Here is a 16,923-nt window from a genome sequence, read left to right as displayed (position 1 = left end):
ATCACGGATCTGAGAATGAGATCTGTGAGGATCAGAGAATGTCCTGTTCTGATCCGATTTTGAGGATTAGAATAAGACATGCTCAATGCGTCTGTAAAGCAGGGCAGCACACTGACACTGCACACAGATGCAGGAATATAGCCGTATTATGTATAGCACAGTCCCTTAGTACATAGTGTACTCACTTATTATATATAACATACGCCCTTAGTATATAGTGTACTCGCTTATTATGTATAGCGCCGTCCTTAGTTATATAGTTTCATCTTTTATTATGTATAACACCCTCCCTTATTACCTACCATCCTCTCTAGCTCTAGGGCTCACAGTTGGGAGATCATACTGTGTTGGGGTCAGCAAACTTTGCCCTGGGAGTTGAGGTGAGGTACAGTACGGTAATTATACTGCGCATGTGGAGGAATTCACCATGGGGGTATCATACTGTGTTTGGGGGACACTTTTGTCCGTATCACACTTTATGGGACAATGAAAGAGGGATCTAGGACGTCAGCAGGAGGAAAATTACTATGTAAAGGCTGGAAAGTTGTGAGATCTGCTCTTCACTGACCCTGACAACTATTTACATTTTTTTTTTGGGGGGGGGGGGCCAATTTGAACTTCTGATATGGGGCCCCATGAATCCTATGTACCCCCCCTGCATAAATGTTTCATAAAATATAGGTGTGAACATTGGACTATAATTTTACTAGTAAATGTGAGGAACAGCTTTTCCTAACATGCAGCAGATAACACAGTAGTGATGGTATTAACAGACATATTCTTTATACACAATCAACCACACTGATACTGTAGCCGTTAAAGCAAATGAATTATGTGTAATCTACCTTTGGATCATGGATTGAAGTCTTCATGGGCTCATCTGCTGCTTTTACCATATATAGTAGACTTTCTGGGCAGGTTGGCAGGTCCTCCTGAAACACAGCCTGACATATTCGAGTTTCAGTGTGTTACTGTTACTATTCAGGTTGGCGAAAGTGTTTTTGCTGCCACCATTTAGCACTAAAAATAAGGGTCTAAAGTATATTTGGATACATTTTAATGCTTGATTATATCTCTCGTAAAACTGGTCCCAGCAATAGCATTACAGCTTATTTTAAGCTCATGAGGGTTAGGGGGAGTATAGGGCGTGCAACCCAACTACAGTAGTGAGTTTGCGAGGACTCATGGATGTGATTAAAGGGGTATTCCCATCTCCAAGATCCTATCTTAGTATATATTAGGTGTAATAATAATAATATAAGCAAATATCTCCAATTAGAAATGTAGTAAAGTTGTTCTTCTAGCTATTTCACTTACCCCATGTGCAGGGCATTGCAGTAGCTTAGGTATCCATGGTTAAGACCACTCATATAGTGATAGTTAGCTGTTATTGGTCGCAACCATGGATACCTAAGCTACTGCAATGCCCTGCACATGGGGTAAGCGACATAGTGAATAAAGAACTATATTACATTTTTAATTGGAGGTATTTGCTAAGAATATTATTATTACACTTACTACATATTGGCATAGGACCTTTTAGAAGGGAATGCTTCTTTAAGTGTTGGTCCTATATACAGTATGATTATGGCTATATAGGCTCTCTTCACATGATGTTTCTGATGTAGGTTCAGTCTGTATCTTGCGAGCACTTTGGCAATATGTCCATAAACTTCTTATTGCTAATGCAAAACTGTTTTTCAATAGGATGAAATTCCTCATAAAACCAATGTGTAGTATGCATTATTTTATTGGGACTCTGTTGTGTCAATGGCCCATTGTTGTGAATAGACTGTGGGTCTGGTTGCACACTGACTTTTTAAAGGATATTGCCATCTCGTACATTAATAGCATATTCACATCATATGCCATAAATGATAAATGTATTGGTATTGTAGACGCTGGTCCCACCAATAGGACCTTCAACTACATTAAAAACGAGGCCCAGTGGCATGCTGCTGTCGGCAGAGAGATGGTCAGAATTCTCCTAGAAATTAACAAATGGGAATTCTGAACACTGAAAATCCTTTCATCACACAACTGGATCCCATTCTTCAAACAGATGCAGGGACCCACATTTAACATACATTTGTAGCATATTTTGTGTATCTGCCACTCTTGGACTATGAGCCTACAGTTATAAGGACAAACATGTCTCTACTGGACTATGAGCCTACAACTTTAGGGCAAGTAGAACTGATTAAAATCACCTGCGGGTTAATGGGAGGAGTACAGAGTCAGAAAAGAGGTGGTCAAACATGGGCATGCATTTATGAATTGGCCAATTTGTGAGCTAAGAACCTTCATTTTTGTAAGTACATTTCATTGAGTGACAAAACAGTCTAGATTTAATGTTCCCAGTGTCTTCATATAATTTGACCCTGATAGAATGCTGCTGAGCTTTTTTTCTTTTCAACATTATGTAGTCATTGCAGCTGGCACTTGTTCACACTAAAGGTATGCTGGTCGGTTTTTTACTATACTTTACTATTTGAGATTTGACCACCTCTTTTCTGACTGCACTCCTCCATTAACCTGCAGGTGATTTTAATCAGTTCTACTTGCCCTGAAGTTGTAGGCTCATAGCCCAGTAGAGACATGTTTGCTCATTTAACTGTAGGCACATAGTCCAAGAGTGGCATATTTAGTAGGATAGGACCCATCAGAAGAAGGTCACCTTGCCGTGGTTGATGGGCATACATGAATTGGCCAATTTGTGTGCTAAGAACTTTCATTTTTGTAAGTACATTTCATTGAGTGACAAAGTCTCGATTTAATGTTCCCAGTGTCTTCATATATTTTGACCCTTCTATAGTGCTGAGGTGCTTTTTGCATTTTTCTTTTTGTACATTATGTAGTCATTGCAGCTGGCACCTGTTCACACCAAAGGTGTGCTGATCAGTTTTTTGCTATATTCTGTGGATATACCAAACATGTACATAATGGGAACTTCCTTTTAACTGATGAAGTCAGGTATATTGTTGTTGGAATATTTCATTCTGACCTGTAAGACCAACCAGTCCTAACCTCTAGGAGGAGGAGGGCTGACTCCTGACACATGAATTCCTTCCCCTCCTACAATTGTGCACCTGAGTGCATGCCACACAATAGCACTCTCACAATTACTTTTTCTTTTGGCTATTTGTCCTTTAAGTTGATTTTATTGAATAAAGTTGAAAGGACTTAAAAGGGCACTCAGTTGACAGTTTAAAAAAAAAAAAACCCTTCCCATTCACCCCTGTTCAACGTAATTGCAGCCTATTGCTTTCCTGATTACCACCATTCAATGAAAGTGAAATTTAATCAGTGTCAAAGCAAGATAAGTTAGTGGTGTCACAACGATATAAAATGGGAAAACGTAAAAGTAAACAAAAATAATTTATTGCTTACAAAAGTTTCTCTGTCAACATACCTAATAAAGTATCCTGAATGTATAACATAAGAGTATGCCGGGCAGGTGACAGATATGCATACTTAGCATGTCACTGACTTAGCCCGAGACACTTGCTTGTGCATGCATTACAAAGCTATGCAGTATTCTATGACATGATTTAATTATAGACCACACATACTTATGCAATTGGTGATCAGTAAATTTTCTCTTATGAGCTATTCAGCAACAACTCGAAAGCACTGAAATGTATTTTCCTCTATTATAACTTAGGAAACGCAATTCAGTGACAACTTGAAGACACCATAAACACACATTTCTTTATTCAGATATCAGAAGTTGTGTCTTATATTAGGAACACCTTAGTGGGTATTTTCTTTATAACCTCAATGTATGTATTTTGAGCTAAATAAAATGTTTGCAATGGGGTTTAAGGAAATATTCTGCACCATTTTCCTACTATAGCCTCTGTGTTGCACTATCATTTGCTGGCTGCAGAATGAGTTAACTAAGAATTTGTCAGTGAGTTCATTCTGATGGGGAGTTTAAAGGGGTTGTCCAGTCTCTCTGTGTGACTGCAGATGTATGAATCCTTCCAGCGCACGCACTGTGTGCTGTGGGGATACGCCAGGACTGGAGGGTATGTATGAGTTATACATACTCCCGGGCAGTGAGTGCGACCTTGCATCCATACACTTGTATTGAGCAAGGCCGCGCCCTCTTGTCAGCCACGGCCGCATCACTAGTCGGGGCGCCGCCTCGCTCAATACAAGTGTATGGGAGAGCGAGGCCGTGCCCACTGCCCTGGAGTATGTATAACTCATACATACCCTCAGAAAACGGCGAATCCCCGCAGCGCAGAGTGTATGCACTGGGGGGGATTCAAAAGTCTGCAGTCACACAGAGCGACTGCAGACTTATCGATTTGGACCGGACAATCCTTTTAAGATAACTCCTTTATCTATGATTGGCTAAGCTCACACAACTGTATAAAAAAATCATCCGATTTACATCCAGAAAAAAAATGGACAATTATTCATCTATATAGTCATCTGTATGCCATCCGAATTGTTTACGGCATCCGTTCTCATACATTTGCAATAAATAGAATTTAAAAGATCAAACACAGTCTTCTATGTTAATAATGGCAATGCATCCATAAAAATCAGATGCTATATAGTTGATTCATATGGATTTTTGCACCTATACACCTGAAATAGGAACGTCTCAAATGAAATACAGAAGAGTAGTGCATGCTGCAATTTTTTTCATGCAAAAATTGAATCCATGTAAAATTTAAAAAAGCAGTCATCTGAACAACCCAATTGAATAACATTGGTCCGAATACTGTCTGCTTTTATCGCTGACAGCATCTCCACCAAAATTATGGTCGTAGCCTTTTACTGAGCTTTTCTCAGCCGATTTATGATCACATGAAAGTTTAGCTCACCGTTGAGTGTTTTGTGATCATAAATCAATTTAAAGGAGCTCCGTAAAACAGCCTGTTATGGATGAGCTAACGTGTTCATGCATTACATTGATAGACACGAAAAATCAGCAATACCTAATTTCTCCATTGGCAGCTTCTGGATTGACTTTCAACCATATTTATTAGTTTTCATTTATTTAATTGAAAACTGGAGAACTAAAATGGCAAAATACTGGCAATGTCAACACAACACTAACCACTCTTACCCTCTTACAACCAAGCCCACCCCCGCCTAGCCAGTGCAGAGAAAAGGAAAATCAACAGGTTTTAACCATTTGTCCAGAATGTCATTAAATCTAATCTCGATTTTTTTAGTTGGAAGAAAGATAATGGCCCCGAATCATCATAGTGTTAAAGCCAGAAATCTGGCTTAAACACTTTGATAAGTTGCAAAAATTTTGTGCAACAGAGTTGTGAAAAATGTTGTGACTGTAATTTTCTCTTCAATTCAGTTGATATGGATGAAGATGGGATGAGACGTGGCATCGCCCGCTTTTCTAATTCTTGATTTGTGGCGAGGCGCCTCTCAATGAATCAGGCACCCATGACTCCACCATGCTCCCTCATCAAGACTGACTGGTTGCATTGAAATATATTGGTTGAATGCACAGTTTTTTCTTATGCAACATTTAGTCTATGAAAAATATCATTTGAACAGATCAATGTGTTCCATGTTGGTGTATGTTACTTGTATGGATGGAAACATTGGTTGGACTGAGCAGAATGGAGTGACACAGTCCAGTATATACATTTTTTATGATGGTAGTTTTTACTCTTTTTGATGCAGTACATACAGCGGGTCCAAGGCTAAACAATGACAAGGTATATAAATATGCATACACTACGGAAGTGCTAATCGATAAACCAAGAGGATCCCTAGAGGACAGTGTGGGCTACAAGATATTATCAGACGTGGAAGTCAACTTGATATGGCGAAACCCAACCAACAAAGATGACCAACTCATCAAGATTGCGGTATGTTTTCTCACACCAGTATTACAAATGACTTACATTGATATTGGGATGATGTTGTACACATGAACCATTGAGCGTTTTAAGCACTTCTTTATCCCACCTTTATGAAAACAAGTCCACCAGTAGGTTCTCCATTACGAGTTGTACTAGGCAATGGGCCAATGCTAGAAACTATGGAGTTTTCTAGATTTCCCTTAGTCAGTTTGGACATTATATAAGATAATAAACTAAATGAGTTGTCCTTAGGATAGGCAATTAATATCAGATAGCTGGGAATCCATCACCAGGCACTCCCACCGATCCACTGTACCAGGTCCAGCAGTAGCCAAATGTGAACAGTTTATAGAGTGGAACTTAGTGGCCAATTCTTATTAAGTTGTTCCTTTTACTTATAGATGAAAAATATTAAAGTAGAAAATATACACATACGCCCACAAGGTCAGAATATTTTTACTGAGACCGATGATGCTAAACTACTTGGAGATGGTAACCTTGCTATTCTTCAGAAACCGATTCTTGTGCAGTGGACTAATGGAAAGGTAAGAAAGCAAAATTCATATTGCAAATATGGGATCAGACTATAGAATTATGCCATGCATGGCGTTTTAGACTGTATTGTCACCTATGATGAAGGCTCAAGTAGGAGCAGGATGTTATTGGCTATTGGCTGACCACTGCAGCCAATCATAGGCTTCAACAATTAAACCACTAGAATGGCCATCTTTGGAGACAGAAGGTTTACGGTGGGTGGTTATACATCATTTATATTTTTGTACCCATCCTTTGCTTCTGTATTTATTTTTGTATGGCAGACAACCCCTTTAACTACTTCTTTAACTGAACAGCTGAGATTAAAGTGAACATGTCACATCACCTAACACTATGGAGGTAATCTGCAGGTTAATAGCGTTCTAAAGCTGCGCTGCCACTACTTGCCAGCAGCCTATAACTGACATTGACTGACTGCCATCTCCGTAGTGTATCAGTGCTGAGTCAGCTGTCAGTCAGTGCTGGGGTGTAGATACAGCTACCACTCCCTATGTACAGAGCGGTGACTGAAGCTACGCCTCTAGGACTGAAAGCCAGAGGCTGCCAGGAGGAATAAATTCATTACTTCCCAGTAGCCGGGCTTTCAGTGTCTATGGCCGGCTTTAGAACACTATTAACCTGCAGATTAACCCCATATCTGCTGGTTAATAGCATTTGGGGACATAAAAGATTCCCTTCAAAAATTGTCAGCATAGACTTGTTCTTACAGAAGAGGTAAAATAATTTACAGTTTATCATAGACATTTCAGCACACAGCTACTGTAGTTACTATATGAGCTACTTTTGAAATGAGCTGTATACTTATGACATAGGGATATTTTTGAATGCTGTGCATCATATAAGGCCTTAATCTCAGCGTATTATTTCTTTGTGACCTTTTCTCAATCATACGTCTCTAATTTTCCAAGCTTATAGGACAGTATAAAAGAAAATGAGAGATTTGCTTCAAAATGCTTCTATAATGTTTTATGTGCATTAAGAAAAAGAAACAAAAAATTGCATGAATTCACCCATTTGGGACATAAATGTCTATAAGATATGGATTCCACTGCGTATGCATAGCCACTAGTGAAGCGCGAACGTGCTTTTCCGAGCAGGCTCGGGAGCTAACCGAGTGTCTTTGGCGTGCTCGCAAAATAGGTTTGCGTCACCGCTGCACGTCTCTCAGCTGTTAGACAGCCGCAACACGTGGCTATCAAACAGCTGCGAATCATTCAGCCGTGGTGACGCCAGCACGCCGAAGATACTCAGTTAGGACCCCAGCGTGCTTGGATAACTCCTTATCCGAGCACATTCGCACATCACTAATAGTCACCTTTGACTTGATCAGTGTGGCCTCGTTCTTTAGATATATGCAGGTCCTAGCTTCTCTCTCCAACTTCTCCACTGACAGTAGCGTGCAATGGGGCCCTCTTCTCGAGATTGATTTGGGTCTCAATATTGGGACCAGAATCTAATAATTTTGCAAGTAAGGTTCTCTGCCAAATCTTTGGTAAGTGTGCTGTCCCTGTGCTAAGTGGACAGCACACTGATTCATGATTAAGTGTCCAGACTTAACATTTTCACATTATAAAAATACATTGCAGAGTGCCCTGACTGAAACAGCACCTGCTACATGCAGAATGACCCAGTACAGGTGACAGCAACTCTTGCATACACTGCAAACACATTTTCTTCAACGCTGCTCAAGATGTGCCGAACGTCGGTGAAGAAAATCGCTTTCAACAGAAGACTTCATTCATTATAAGTTCATGCTCAAAACTTACAACTCTGCTCACCATCTGGTCAAACAAGTCTGCTTCACCACCCTCATCACATCACTAGCCAACAATCCAAAATGACTCTTCGAAACGTTCCACTCCCTCCTGAATTCTAAAGTACAGGCCCTCGTCATCAACCTCACCACTGATGATCTGGCCACTTATTTTCTAGAAAATAATCAACCATATCCATCAGGACATTTTTGCACAATTCACTCAGAGCCTGGATCCCCTTCCCTTCCGCATCTCAAGTTCACTATCCACATTTGAACCTATTACAGAAGAAGTTACCAGATTCCTCGCTTCTTCTCATCCTACAACCTGCACCAGTGACCCTATTCCCTCACATCTCCTTCAGTCTCTCTCCCGTGCTGTCACTGCACACCTAACTAAAATATTCAACCTCTCTCCTTCTTCTGGTATCTTTCCCTCTTCATTCAAACACGCCGTTATAACCCCTTTAAAAAATCCCTCGAAAAGAACTCTGCTGCTAATTACAGACCTGTCTCTAATCTTTCCTTCATGTCTAAACACCTGGAACGCTTGGTCCACTCTCATCTAATCCTCTACCTCACGGATAACTCTCTTCTTGACCTTTTATAATCTGGCTTCCATTCTTTACACTCTACTAAAACTGCCCTTACTAAAGTCTCTAACGATCTACTAAGAGCTAAATCTAATGGCCAATACTTCCTGCTGATTCTCCTGGATCTCTGCTGCATTTGACACTGTGGATCACCAGCTTCTCCTCACTATGCTTCGCTCTATCGGCCTCAAAGAAACTACTCTCTCTTACTTCTCCTCTTACGTCTCTGATCACTCACTGTATCATTTGCCCCGGCTCTTCTTCCTCTACTCTTCCCTTTACTGTCGGGGTTCTCCAAGGCTCAGTCCAAGGCCCCCTCCTCTTCTCTCTATACACTGCCCCTATTGGACACATCATCAGCAGATTTGATTTCCAGTACCATCTCTATGCTGATGACACCCAATTATACACCTCTTCTCTTTACATCACCCCCACCTTAATACAAAACACCAGGGATTGTCTGTCCGCTGTCTCTAACACCAAGTTCTCCCTCTATCTGAAATTCAATCTCTCCAAAACTGAATTTCTCGTGTTTCCTACCTCATTTCTGTCTGTCACTCTACCCGTACTTCCATTCTGCAATTGATCTAAGACAAACATCCTCCATCATCCGAACCTCGCATCTCCGTCTCCAAGACTTCTTTCGTGCTGCGACAGTTTTCTGGAATGTACTACCCCGTACAATCCGATTAATACCTAGCTCCCACATTTTTAAGTGTGCTTTAAAAACACATATCTTTAGACAAGTCTATCACCTCACTTGACTAATCTATCTCTTCCCTGTTCCCTCTTTCTAAATTTTCTTCAGAATCTGGTTCCTCTTACTCATCTGTCTCCCCATCCCCCATGCACCCAATAGCACTTGGTAACTGTACCTAGACAGATACTGGATGATGACCGGATCATGCAGCTTATTTAAAATGACTTATTTATTATAATCATGGCTGGACCATACAAGACAAGCACTTTTTACCTATTGTATCCCACCTATTTACTTATATATTGTAAGCCTACGAGAACAAGCAGGACCCTCATTCCTCCCGTAACTGTTGGACTATGTGTTACTTGTATTGTCTTAATTGTCTGTACATTTTCCCACTTAATTTGTAAAGTGCTGTGGAATATGTTGGCGCTATATAAATGAGATTATTATTATTAATAGGAATAGCCAGTGTACCTGTGTACACCAGCAATTTTGTAAAACAAAATAAGCGATGATCCACATGAAAAAATCACAGCATACGCTACTCTGGTCCTTGTTACCTGCATGCGATGTCAGACAGGACCTACACATGTCCACTATGTGGACGTGCCCATGAAGCTATAAACAAAGCCAATCATGTCCCCAACTTGCCCTTTTTTCATACGGCCTTATGAGCCTGACCTTAGACCCAACTGTGGGACAAATAAGTCTCACAACCTTAGGTGTTATTTTGTTATTTCTACTTGTATGTGGCAAGCACTTGTAACATTTCCAACTAAGAAATTTGAAGAAAATAGTAAGAAGGTGTAAAAGGCGTGGGGCTCCGTCTGTTAGGTGAGGCTGAGTGAATCTAACCTTAGAGAGCTCCTGCAATGATTAGCTCTCAAACTAGCAGACATAGGGACCGATAAATCAAAGCTTTTACGCCAAAATGAAGTCGAAAACTTTTTGTGCAACGTGGTGTGGTGCAAAAATTTTGCAACTTCAGGCATTTTCAAACCAATCTGGACCAGCTCTGACGAAGTGGTCGTAACTGGGGAGGATGAAGGCATTGCCACGCCCTTCCGTCCAAGTAATCAAAACTGCTGGTGTTTTGTACAGCAGAAATGCTATTCCAGTCAGTGATTGGAGTAGTATTTCTGGCAAGGTACCTGCCTCTTAGAAAATGCTCCAAATTCATTAAGTAACGTGCACCTCTTAAACGGAATTTGTCACCAAATTTTTGTCATCTAATCTGAGAGCAGCATAATATATAGACAGAGACCCTGATTCCAGCAAAGTATTACTTACTGGGCTCTTTTGTGTAGTTTTGATAAAATCACAGTTTTATCAACAGATGATTATCACTAGAGGATTAGTAAACCTGTTGCCAAGCTGTCATCCATATTCATGAGCTCTGTATAGCCCTGCCCTCACCACTGATTGACATTTTCTGCCTATGCACAGTGTACACAGAAATCTGTCACTCAGTGCTGTGTGCAGGGTTATACAGAGCACAGCATTCAGAGAACTGGCAGATCTGCAGCAGTTGAAACTGTAATTTTATCAAAACTGCAGCAAGCAGCTTAGTAAGCGACACATTGTTGGAATCAGGGTATCTGACCCTACACTATGCTGTTCTCAGATGGGGTACCAAAACCTGGTGACAGATTCCCTTTAATTAATTAGGCACTTTATACTACAGGCCTAATCGGGCTATGCTGTATCTCCTGCAGGTGAAATGAATATGTAGCACAAGCTTCCTATGCTAACGACAGCTGCATTCTCAATGTAAATGGGAATTTGATATCATTAACAACTGGTTAAAGAAAGTCTACTGTAGGTATCACATATTAAGTCTTTAAAGACTTTAAACATTAATGGGCAGTAAAAAGAACCTTCTGTTATCAGATTGTACCAATAAAACGAATAAATAGGATATCTGTATAAAGGTCATACATAACCAATGAAAGAAAGCCACATGCTCAAATCAGTGGAAGCCTTATCTGAATACTGAGCAAATGTGCCTAGAGACAAAGAAATGCAAAACTGCTTTCAGGACACATGGACTTTTATAAAGCAGCTTTAATTATTGTGAAATGTGCCGTAGTCATAGGGTAAACTGTTTCCTTCGTCATCTGTAATTACAGGACAGGGTTTTCTTTGTGGATATTTTTTGCTCGTATTTTGCTTTTCAAACTTTTACTATTGTGTAAAAAAAAGTCTACAGATAAAATGGAAATTAACGTTTTGCAGGTAAAAACATAACTAATGTTATATCAAAACTATTCATATAGACTAGATTAAGAGAATTCTGTGAAAAATAATGGTAATCATTAAAATTAACGTGTCAGCAGCCTTTACCTGAACCCCCCCCCCCCTAAAAAATAACCCCTCTATTCATTTGACTGTGTAACATTAGAAAAGATAAGGCTGTCGATGCCTTTATGACCCCAAAGTGCTAATCTAGAAGCGAGAAATCACATTTTGAGGTTCATTCTGGAAGTGCAATGGGGAGTGGTGATGCACTTACAGCTCCTCAGCACTCCCCCTTGGCTGATTGACAAGTTGTTTTCTCTGGTACACTAGCCACAGCCTGTCAATGAGCCAAAGGAGAGTGCTGCTAGATAAGGAATACAGCGGAGGCTGAGGAGCTGTAAGTGCATCTTCACTCCCCAATGCACTTTCAGACTGAACTTAAAAATGCAATTAATTGATCACTGCTGAAGCAGAACTTTGGGGTCATAAAGAAATTGACTCCCAATATGTGAACGTAGGCAGAGACCCATCAATACAAGGTAGCGGGTGGTGAGAAACACTGGCGGCTTTTGAAGTATGTTTTTCTCCCGAACACCGCAGCGTTTCAGATTCAAACACATCTGGCTGAGTTCATACAGCCAGTGCCTGATACATGCTGCCCGTGGATTGGGCGGGATGTATCTGTGGCACCCCAGTCAGGGCGACCGGATCACCGCCACGAGACTACAACCCTAAACAGATCCGGCTCCGGGTAAGCTCCCGCGTGCGCAACGCAGCACGACACAGGCCCAGGGGCGCGTCATATCAGGTGTCAGGTTTAGTTTAAGATGATTAAAAAATGTCTTCTATAAACAGATCCATACCTTCATTGTTTGTGTCAAGTATTGCCGCACCACTCCATAAACCCCTTAAAGGGAATCTATGAGTAGGATCAACACTCCTAAGCCATCAGCTGGTCTCTGTATAATCCAGCCATCTTTGATGGTGTCTTGCCAGGTGTCTGTACAACCTCCTATGGTATTGGCCCACATCATCATAGGAGGTGGGGTGGTATAGTGACTGCCGGAAAACCAGGCAAGAGAGCAGCAGAATTTGGGCAGCTTGGTGTAATTTTGTCTCTCTAGTCTCTGGTGGAATTGGCAATTTTTTTTACCTTTTTTAGTTTTTATGTTTAGTGTTTATTATATTTTGCAGATCTAAAGAAATGATCTAATTGAATGGTTTCTAGTAACTCACCTATATTACAGTTTCTTGTAATCTCCAAACCAAAGTTCATTTTGTGGTTCATGAGTCATCTTACATAGACGAGGTTACACTAGGATAGCACAAAGGGTAATTCTGAGAACGGTGCATAATTCAATGAAATCACTGCACTTCATGAAATATGTGATAAGTATGTCACAGCCCAGTGCTCACAGTTACGTACATTTTATAATACTTTCCTGCATAATTTAGAGGAAAACATAGACAACAAGCGCTAACCGTGAATATTATAATATCAAACATAGGTAAAACTGAAGTTTATATGGACTAAATTGGATTGATATAATTAACCCCTTAATGACATCCACAATACATGTCCCGTACGGTACCTTGGCGGACACCGAAAGCAAAGGGCCTCTGTACAAGAACAATATATGGGTTCTTTGCAGTACAGTTGTTCTGTCTATCTGCTGCTTGCTGATTTAGAGGTGGTAGTGGCCCCTTTACCTCTTGGGGGATGGTGGGCCTGCACAGGTTGCACCAGTGTTATGTCCACCAATAATATGACACATTCAAGGCAGGAGTTGAGATAGTTGCAAGATATTGAGATAGTTGCAAGAATCAGCTGTGGTGTATTAGCCTCGACGGTGGTGATGGGTTGTTATTGCAGTTGGGGGGCTTACTGAAGGACACCATGTCTTCAATGTTATTACTCCAATGGATCATGGATCTCTGCCACAGGACAGCGGTCAAAAGAGAGTGTTTTCAACTGCAAAAATATATAAAAACTAGTTAAAATAAAAAAGTAAAAAAAACATTAAACCTTCACCCCACCAAAAATAAAACCTGACCCATTGTTTAGATAATATACTTTTTTATTTAAATTAAAAAAATCTAAAAAGAAAAATAATTTGCCATTATATCCATGTCCTCAATTGTTCAAGCTAATAAAATATCATAATAGTCTTCTTTTTTTAACGCCTTAAAAAAAATCAAAGTACCAGATTCATTTTGCCTCTTCCAAAAAAAAAAAGAAATGGAAAGCTATAAAATATGTACCCTACAAATAATAAAAACTACAACTTATACTCAAAACAGAAGACTCATATACAAACTCCAGCGAGAGAAAAACGTTTTTTTTTTATGCCTTTTAATTCGTAAAACCACATACATTTGATATTGCTGTGACGCTCACAGCCCTAACCCTGGGAAGATGGGGGGATTACTCGGAGCCGGGTCCTGTGTTTTGGTGGGGTGCAGCCGTGGCCCGGGCCCGCTCCGTGCCCAGGGCCATCACATTAAAAAGGGTGGTACGGGCTATCAGGGTTGAGTGGTTGCTATCGACTACGCCACCTGTGGTACCTGGTGAAGGCCACCAGCGCTGCTGCAATCCTCTGAGGCGGGATGTTGTGGCAGCCGTCATTGATACTACTCCCCACAGGCGGAGCAGGGCCTCAGGGCAGAGACAAGGATGGAGGGGGTTGTAGTGTAGGAGGTCTGGTGCTACGTGGTGCGGTGCAATGCAGAAATAAAGAGTCCGGAGGCCATAGGGGTTGACTTCCAGGATTTTTTACTCACGATGGAGAGTACAGCTGCAAGGCTTCTCCCTGCTCCTCGTGGAGTTCTGCGATCACCAGGAACGGGGGTCCGACAACCTCCGAGTAATTCAAGTGCTCAATCAGTTCCTAGACTTCAGACCGGGTCCTTTCCTGTCTGTGTGTGTGTGTGTGTGTGTGTGTGTGTAGATAGGCCGGGTCTCCCTCTGGACTTCGCTCAGAAAAAGGGTACGGGTGGCAGCTCCGCTCCTTCCGTTACCCGGTGGGATCCTCTGGGCCTTCCTTGACCAGGACGTAGAGTAGCAAGGTCAGGTGTCGGGGGCCGGTACCCCTCTTGCAGCCGGAATCCCTCTGACTAGGCCAGAATAGCGAGGACAGGTGGCGTATACCGCTCCGTCTGCATCCCCCTGGGATCCTTTTGCGGTGGAGCTACACTCCTAAGCTCCGGGCCTTCTTGGTCATAGTCCTTGACCGGGTTGAGACATACGTTATCTGCAACCTGCCCCTCGACCCAAGGCCAGGGTACGAGGGCCGTGTCCCCATCCGCTGCAGGTTCACCCAGAAGCCACGTTCAGGGAGGGAGATCACAATCAAAGAACCATGAGCCAAGATGGCTGTTTATTAAATATGAAATATTAAGTGTCACTAAATGTGAGTCGTCCACCCTCACCCACTAATTGGTTCCCCCTATCTCTTGGTTCCCCAGTCTCCCATTTTCCAGTAGGGGCGGCACTCGTGCCCACTAGCCCCCTCTGGTGGGAGAAGTGTGGTGTTGGATGTGGAGGTGGGGTCCTGACCATTGGACCGTTCTTACCTCAAAGGAGGAAAACCACACCCCATTAAAGAGGTGCAGCATCCCTGTGGCGCTCGAACCCTCAGGGGCGCCACATTGCCACGATCATACTGACCCAAAGAACAAAGTTATCAGGTCATTTGTCCTGAAAAGTGAACAGCATTAAAAAATAATGATGAAATTGCAGCCAACAAAGAATTTTTATTCCTGTTTTCCAGTATGTTATTCGGTAATTAAAATGGCAGCACACAAAAAAAATAAAGCTGTTTCCACAATTAAAAAAAGTTATGACTTTTTAATGTTGGGCAGACAAAAAACTAAAGCGAGAAAAATGGCTTTAAGGGGTTAATGTAAAATTACTTTAAAATTATATGTTCTGTTGTGCAAAAAGGTTAAAGACCTGCTTTAAGACTTGGGCCGATTGCTAGAAAAGAGGACCCCAGTGCCCATCCTTCCCCACCAGCACATTAGCAACAAGAAAGAGCTATAAATGTTTCCAATCCTCAGATGTCCCCTAAAGCAAAAGTGATGGCATATCCTGACGAAATGCCACTTTTTCTATTGTGGGAATAACCCCTTTTAAACTTGAGAGCACCCCTTTAATGCATCCCCTATTGCTGTTGGTCCGATCGCAGTGGCCTCTACCGATCCCGAAAATATGGGCTCTGAAGAGCCCCGACTGAATGGAACGGAGGTCGATCATGCGCACTACTGCTCCATTCATTTTCTTTATTCATCTGATCTTCGGCATTCCTACTAGAATGAATAGAGTCAGTGCACATGATCCACCTCTGCTCCATTCAGCCGGGACTTTTCAGAGCCCAGGTTCCGGGGATCTGTGGGGGCCACAGTGGTTGGACCTCCTGCGATTGGAAAGCTGTCCCATATCCTCTGCATAAGGAATAACTTTTAAACTTGAGAACACCCCTTTAAAGGGTTTTGATAGGAACTTGTATTCTAAAACATTAGCACTTAATACTAAAGTTTCCAAAAAATATACTTAGCTTTTTTACACAGTAAGTAAAAAGATATACTAATGTATACCTGCCTCATATATGCAAACCGGAATAATACCCTGTATATAAGTTGAACGAACAAATCAAGCAAGGTGTAAACATAGCCTAAGTGAAGGACAGGCTTTTGAAAATTTACACAAGGACTTGTAATAAAAACAGGTTCTCCTAAGAGATACATAGGAACATTTAACCCATTCCCACCACATTGGGTAATAGTGTATGGAGTGGGCTTAAAAGCTGAGCCTCTCTATACACAACAAGCACCAGCTATGTTGTACAGACAGATCCGACCTCTGCTGTTTAACTACTTAAAGGGAATCTGTCATCAGGTTTTTGCTGCCTTTTCTAAGAGCAGCATAATTTAGGAAAAGAGACCCTGATTCTGGTGATGCATCACTTAGTTTACTGGGTGCAGCAGTTGTGATACAATTGGAGATTTTAGATGTAGCAGAGCTCAGAAAGCTAACACCACCCACACCGTTGATTAGCAGCTTTTTGTGTACATTGTATATTGACAGCAAACTGTTAGGCTATGTGCCCACGATGCAGAAATGTTGCGGATTTTTCCTGAGCGTTTCTGCATCTCCCTGGCAGAAAAAACGCATGAGGATTGTACATGCGGATTGTACATGCATTTTCCTGCCAGGGACATGCGGAAGTGAAG

At 41.5% G+C, this 16,923-nt stretch overlaps 1 protein-coding gene across 1 annotated transcript in view; it reads left to right on the top strand.

Moving 5' to 3' along the window:
• LOC141153682 (microsomal triglyceride transfer protein large subunit-like) overlaps window positions 1–16,923 on the top strand; it is a 137,546-nt gene that overhangs the window by 24,366 nt on the left and 96,257 nt on the right. The window contains exons 2-3 of the mRNA XM_073638720.1: window positions 5,668–5,855; window positions 6,251–6,394. Of these exons, the coding sequence (XP_073494821.1) occupies window positions 5,668–5,855; window positions 6,251–6,394 (332 nt within the window). The remainder of the gene's footprint in view (window positions 1–5,667; window positions 5,856–6,250; window positions 6,395–16,923) is intronic.

Source organism: Phyllobates terribilis, unplaced genomic scaffold (assembly GCF_046119375.1).
Source record: "Phyllobates terribilis strain yellow unplaced genomic scaffold, ASM4611937v1 Scaffold_1__5_contigs__length_1240528914, whole genome shotgun sequence".
NCBI classification, from domain to species: Eukaryota; Metazoa; Chordata; class Amphibia; order Anura; family Dendrobatidae; genus Phyllobates; species Phyllobates terribilis.
This window is presented reverse-complemented; position numbering and strand designations above follow the sequence as displayed.